Below are 7018 nucleotides of genomic sequence, written 5' to 3' on the forward strand. Positions count from 1 at the left end.
TGTAAACACTTTTTTTCTTTTTTTTTGCCCCTCTCTCATTTACCCACAGGGTTATTGCTTTCCTTGAAGCTATTGTGTGCATAAAGTTTGGACAGGATCTTTTTTCCAAAACACAAATACTGTATGTTGTATTTTGGCTTCTCTGTGTGGTAAGTGAGATTTCTCATGTGAAACGTAAAGCATGGCAAAAGCATTGAAAGCATCTAAATAGCTTCCTCTCTGGAACACTGGCAGCAGGGGATCATTGTGAGGGAGTGCTGGTAAAGAGCTTTGTGCATGTCCTAAGAAAAGAAAATGTGAGATCGTTTAGGATGCTTTTTGAAGGGACTAGAATAACTTTTTTTTTTTTTTTTTATTTCTTAGCATAGCAGAGCATAGCCACTTCACCAGTGCTTAACAATGTAACTAACACTAGCTATAGGGCTTTTTATCTTCATGAGAGAAAAATCTCAGTGCAATGAGGCTCACTTTAGAGGTGCTTACTGTAGTGCCCACTGGGAAGGAACAAGAGTTAATGAAGAGCATTAATAAGTAATGCCTGTTGTTTCACACTGAAGTCTAACAACTACATAAACAACCCTGCTTTATCAGGCAAATCATTCTCACTCAGCCTGCAACTTTCTGTACTTCAGCATGATTACTGCAAATGCAGCATGAAATGCCCATTTTATAACAGTAAATGGATATTTGTCTTGTCAGACTTGTAACTCTGATGCCAAATGCATTTTTAATGGTTAGTAAAAAAAAAGGCATTCATAATAGGCTGACAGGTAAATAATTCTCCCTTCTAGTTGGGAACATAGTTTGAATGGGTGATGGGGAGTCAGAATTTATTGTTCTCTTATTTAGCATGACAATTTTATTCCTGAAACGTCAGAGGAGAAAAGTATTGAATGGCTTCCTGAATCAGAGCACCACGAAACCAAGCATGTAACCCAGCATGGGGCAGGGAGAAGAGGAATTTTTTTTTCTCCTTGACTGATTGTTCCTCCAAATATACCTGCAAGTGCCTAAACTGCCTTTGTGTGATGACTGTGTAGGAGAAAGACAGAAATTGTACTGCCAGTGTATTCTGCATGTATGTGGGTGATCTGTATGTATTCTTATTGTCCTATTGATAATAGCTCTGCATACCTTATGGGTGGCACAATGTGCCTTGAAGCTGAAGTGTGAGTCTTGCCTGATCCTGACAAAAGATACAGAGAAACAGAGAGTGAAAGTCTGTCAATATGGAAAATCCACGGGCTCTGAGACCCTGAACCAGCAAGGAATTTGGAAAAAAGTTTTATGGATTTTTTTTTTTCTTTCTCCTCCTTTGTTCAGGCCTTTACGACTTTCCTGTGTTTATATGGTATGGTTTGGTACGCAGAATACTACGGCCACCGAGAAAAGGTACTATTTTAGGAAGTCTGGTTTTGTTTTATACTAGAGTTAAAACTGGAAAGCTCCTAGATATTAAAATTCTTTGCCAGAGCTAGTGTAAATGGGGATGGGAGCCTGGGGTGGGGATGGGAGGGAGGACACAGAGTCCAACTGAAGTCAATAGAAAGAACTCTGAATTCAGTAGGCCTTGGATAGATCCCAGATTACACTGTGGTTTCTAAAGAACGCTGTACTCAAAATGAGGCTGTAATTCTAGCAAAGCATTCAGGGATGAATGGTTAGCTAATGTTCCCATTGTACAGGTGGAATGCTAGGGGAATATTAAGAATACTTGGTTACACAACAAATCACATGGCAAGTGGCAAGTTTTTACTGTATCATCAGTGTTGAACCTCCTAATTAGGAAAAGTCCTAAGTACTGGCTGAATGTTTTATGAAGGCTTCTGCTGCAGTTAAAATTTATGAGTCCAACTCTAAACAGAACTGCCAGTCACAAGAACTAGCATCCCAATTGCATGTGTCCTTCTTGGTTTTGCAGACTTTGTCAGAAAGTGAAGACAGCCCATACAGTCCAGATGCTTCTTGGCTTCATTCTAAGTTCAGTAAAGGTATTGGTATTTTTGCACTTGTATTCTTGAAGTGGTAGCATTAAAGCTCAGCACTAGAAAATGAGGTTTGAGAAACTTGCCTTGGGGACAACTGGACTTATTTAAATATCCCTGCAGGAGTTATTTATACATACATATTATATTTATACAGAGAAATCATCTGCAAAGCTATTTGGCTTTACTGCCTTTTTGGTTCTGACTCTTGGTACTATATTTATTTTTTAATTAAGCAGCTGAATTTTTCTGCCATTATTCCAGGCCATTCTTGTAGGTTTAGGGCATTTTGCATTTCATAATTGTTGTGGACAGGTTTTCTCTGTGAACACTGCATTTTTGATTTGAAGCATATGAATATGGATTGTGCTTTTATTCCTGCTTGTTAAGAAACAGTCAAGAATATGCCCTGGAGCTTGTGTTCTTACTGATGCTTGCGTAGGCAATGTCAGTGATGGTGATAAACAGCTTTCTCTGTCCTAAGTGAAGGCAGCCTCCTTCTCTGACTTCTTTTCCCTAGCTAGAGGACATTTAAGTTACCTACCTTCTCCATTAACTCTTTAGTGTGGTCTCATTTATTGAACAAATATCAAGATTCACACCTGGAAGTTACCTCTGTCAGAATTTACGCTCCAGATGTTCATACAATTAAAAATGCTTGAAAAGCACCTACAGCAGAGCTTTTGTTTCATACGTGATATTTCTGGGTGTTTGCATTCACTTATTCTCAGTTCTGTCAGTTTGTGGATTTTTATATTTTGGAGAAAAATTGCTTGCACTCAAAATGTTTTCCTTATTTATATATGCTGAAAAAATCTAGCCAAGCAAATTTTCTCTGACTTTCTGTTACTTCATTAACTACAGACTTCAGCCTCTTTCATGTTTTGCTCTTGAATTCTTGTTTCAGTCCCCACTGTCTCCCTTTGTTTTCTCAGATTCAACGTGGTCTGTCATACGAAAGACTGAAAACAAGAAATGTATTCTTACAAGGATCTGTGACCTCACTCCTGTAGCTCTTAATTTCTGAGAGTAGTACCTACCCATAACAAAACTGTAAAGGTTTAATTATTGATGTCATTTAAAGTGGAGGATGTTTCACCACTATATTCTGCTATAGCAAACTTCTGAATATTTTTGGAGGAGGAAGGATTTTATGGAGGTCTTAAGAATTGCTTTTTTTTTTTTTTTTAAAGAAAAGGCCACTAGATGGAGTACAAGTACAACCAGTCTCTATCAGCCAGAAATAATTCATACTGTAAACACTGTAGCTCTTAGAAAGCCTTATTGTGTTTAAGGCAAGATCTTGACAATGTCAAATTATATATATATATATAAAATATATTTATTTCTTAGCAGGTTCTGAGAATAGTCCACCAAAACCTTCAGTCAATAGTGAAAGCCATTCATCTAGAAGGAGGAATCGGCACTCCAAATCAAAAGTAGCGAATGGAATCGGCAAGAAATAAGAATGATCTCTGAAGATATCCTACAGTGTGACCAAAGGTGACAAAGAAAATCAGACATAGCTCTGAATCTCCAAATGGAAGATTGGTTTCTACATTTAAAAGTTAGGAAAAGGAGGTATTGAAGAAAAGGTTGATGAAGATGGAGCCACCAGTGTAGTGAAAATCATTGCCTGCTGACATTTGCCATTCACTGATTTAAATCTAGTTTCTTCAGCATGTGGCGCCAAAAGCTAATGAAGACTGTGCTGAAAAGAAACGTAATTTTGTCATAGCAGGTACTCACTGTTTTGTGTTCAAGTGCTGCAAGTGCATTTTTAATATCTTAGTTGAGGACATAAACACAAAAGTTAGTAAACTGATAATCAGTTGGCATGGTTGGGTTGTTTTGTTTTGCTGTGGTTTTGTTGTTTTCTAAACGAGTATGCAATCCTTTGACTAAAAGAAACTTTGCCTTTCTCTCTTTGTCTCACTACTAAACTTTTCTGTACAACAGTTAGTAAGTATTGAAAATTTCCATATTGTATCCATCTGCTTACTTTTGTGTAAAGGCTCTTTGGACCTGGTGACAGGGATTTACCCGCAAAGGAATGGGTCCAGGCTTCTTGTAAGCGATGTGAAATTCACCTTCGAACATGGTTCTTTTGTTCTGCTTTGTCCTTCTGCTTGATTGTTACATATTCAATTTCTTTTAAGTTTTTAAAATACTTATGAAAAACCTGTTGGAAAGTAGAGGACTGTGCCTCTTGCCCTCAGAGACAGATGTCATGTCATTTAGTTGTTTTTCTTCCTTTACTGCAGTGTGTTTTACATCTTCAAGTGCAGATAGGTGATTTTTTCAGTTGTGTCACGTGTTATACAATGTTCCTTCCCACTCCCTTCCAATTTGCCTCTGCTTCAGGGGAACCAGAAATCCTGGTGCCTTCAGACTGATAGCAGAAACTGCTTTGAAGGCTCTGATACCCTGCTAAGCCTGGTGATAAGGCAGTTTTTTGCTGAAGTAAAGTTGCTTACTACTGCCAAAAGCATAATTGTTTGTGAAAGCTTGCTATAGTCTTTAGTATCTGAGAGGCAGCATGATATTCCATTTCTTTGGTATTGTCATGCAGTCAGATACCCAATTGCAGGTTGTTTTGTTTTGTTTGTTGTTGTCGGGGTCTTTTTAAATGTATTAATTCTGACACCTGGCAAAGTGGGTAATTCTCCAGCAGTGAACCTAATCATTAAATCAAGAGGCAAACAATCAAGAGCAATCAGTTCCTGTATTAAGCTATCTAAATTTTTTTGTGCCAATTAGGTTTTGAGATTCATGGGGTTCAGAGGGGTAGGTAGTATAAGCAGTGATAATTAATACCCGCTAGTCATTTAATCGTTATAAGAAAATGGGATTTCCTTTTTCTGTGAATGTTACTGTGATTTGCCACAGACTAAGTACTAAAAAAAGTGCAGCAAAGGCTTTATACAAGTGTATGATACTGTAAATAGGAAAAAAAGTATCCTGTGTAATCCATTAATTCCTATGTGCCACAGATTATCAATGTTTTCAATGCACTTAAGTGTTGCTGCTGAACTTCTCAGAGGCCCTTTATTTCCTGCTCCCCTTTTCAATCAACCTTAAAGTGTGCTGCTTGGGAAGTAACAATGTAGAAGCTGCTATATTATCATTGCTACAGTGACATTATGTGTTACATAAGAAAAAATGTTAGCAAGACTTTCAGGCTTTCCTACAACTGCTTGGGATTTTTTTCCATGCTATAGCAATTCCTCCACGTATTATCTCCTTATTTGTAATGTGTTATGTATTGATGAATATATTTGTAGATTTCATTGGATACTCAGACTTCTTACTTTTTTATTTTCTTGTTTAATAACTCAGTCTGTGTAAGACTGAAGAATGGCATTGTAAATTTTCTGTTGATTCAATACCAAAGCAAGAGGTTGGAAGTCTAACAGTTTAGATATTTTAAGTACTGTGGTTTTCAAAAGTGAGAGCCTGTTTTGTACTTGCAAGTAGTATCCGCACCAAATATGTATGCAGAGCTTACATGGGTAAGCAGATGCTGAAGTACAATATCTACTTGCCTGTGGGGACAAGCACACATTTTGTAAATGCAGAGCTGGTGCTCATACTGCCGAATTGCACCCTAAAAATATTGGAAAGGCAAATATGAAGTGTCATCTTGTTGGAAGCTGAATAGCATACAGCAGTTTGGCCTTGAAAAGTGTTGTTTGACAACATCTTTAAGAATATTTCTCATGAAGTCTTTAATTTTTCATTTGTTTGTGTTTAGTTGGTTTTGGTTTTATTTTACTACTTTAAAAGAAGAATGGCCAGGGAGAGGGAAAACTTGAAGTAAACTATTCAACTGCTGCTTGGAAAATGGCACTTTGTCTTCTGCCAGCAGTTCTGGCTGGAATTCACATGTGTTCTCACAAGTCCTCCGCTGACTGACAACTGTATTCTCAGCCCCATCATCTTTGGATGTGAACTTTGCACTGACAGGCATTGGAAAGGTGCTTTTGATCACTGCTGTAAAACTAGTGATCCAAATTTTCTCATTTACTGTGCTATTGCTGAATTCTGTATGTTTGTAACACCTACAATGACAAATCACTGTGCTGTTTAGCAACAAGTGTCCATGTATGACTTCTGCATGAACAGTGTTTTATAACAGTCACAGATGCACTGTCCTGTTTTTAACTACTTGTTCTGTCACAGCCTCTCATCCATACTTTCACGCTTCTGATGTTCCTTCCTCTGTCCTCTAGTGATCTCCCTTGCTGCTATAGAGAGATCTGAATTGGCCCTCCAGAGGCTGTCTATCAATGTCAGTCATTGAAGGGAGGCTAATTCAGGGCAGCATGGTGTAAGCAGAGGGTCGTGGCAGAACTTCAGTGGATTAAATAAGAACAGGAAGTTTGAAAATACAGTGAACCAGAGCTAGCCTTGAGTACTGGATTCCAGTATTAAAGTTGCTGCATAGATCATACACCCCAACTAATAAATTATTTGGTGTGTGGTTTCAACCAGTACTTCTGTTACTCTTCTGTGAAGATCATAATTTGATATTCCAGCTGTTAAAACTTTAATATGGTTTGCTTTGTTATCACAAGAGGACACAGATGTTACCATGTATTTAATAGTTTTTTGATAGACTTGCTCTGTATTGATTGCAAAGTGTTGTATTTTGCAAGAACTCAGTAAATCAACCCATGTCACCAGTGTGTGTCTTTGTCTATACGTGCAAGACAGAGGAAATTATTGCATACTGCCTTTAGAAGCTATTACATTTTATTATATGTAATTGCATGCTAACAAATGCAGAAGTTCCTGAGCTGCCTACAGTGGGCTCTGAAGTTTTGCTGTAATTTATTATTTTGGAGCAGCAGAGCTGATCATATGAAGAGTTACATTATGCCCTCTGAGTTTTTTTAAATATACAGAATGCGTCTTGTCTTACACTTAATTGTTCTTTCTGGATTTGTTTTATTGTTGAATGGGAGAGCTAAGTGTGATGGATTGACCTTTGCTGGATGCCAGGTGCCCACCTCTCCTTAGCTGGGCAGAGG

General features: G+C 37.8%; 1 protein-coding gene across 4 annotated transcripts in view; it reads left to right on the plus strand.

Annotated features, from left to right (window-relative positions):
* PTDSS1 (phosphatidylserine synthase 1) overlaps positions 1-6670 on the plus strand; it is a 31574-nt gene extending 24904 nt beyond the window's left edge. The window contains exons 10-13 of one of the 4 annotated variants that reach the window (XM_069854401.1): positions 50-149; positions 1324-1392; positions 1922-1991; positions 3339-6670. In XM_069854401.1, coding sequence (XP_069710502.1) covers positions 50-149; positions 1324-1392; positions 1922-1991; positions 3339-3451 — 352 coding nt within the window. In that variant the 3' untranslated portion in view covers positions 3452-6670. The remainder of the gene's footprint in view (positions 1-49; positions 150-1323; positions 1393-1921; positions 1992-3338) is intronic. The other 3 variants (XM_069854402.1, XM_069854403.1, XM_069854404.1) reach the window with 3 other exon arrangements.
* The last annotated feature ends 348 nt before the right edge of the window (positions 6671-7018 follow it).

Source organism: Phaenicophaeus curvirostris, chromosome 3, assembly GCF_032191515.1.
Source record: "Phaenicophaeus curvirostris isolate KB17595 chromosome 3, BPBGC_Pcur_1.0, whole genome shotgun sequence".
Lineage (NCBI taxonomy): Eukaryota > Metazoa > Chordata > Aves > Cuculiformes > Cuculidae > Phaenicophaeus > Phaenicophaeus curvirostris.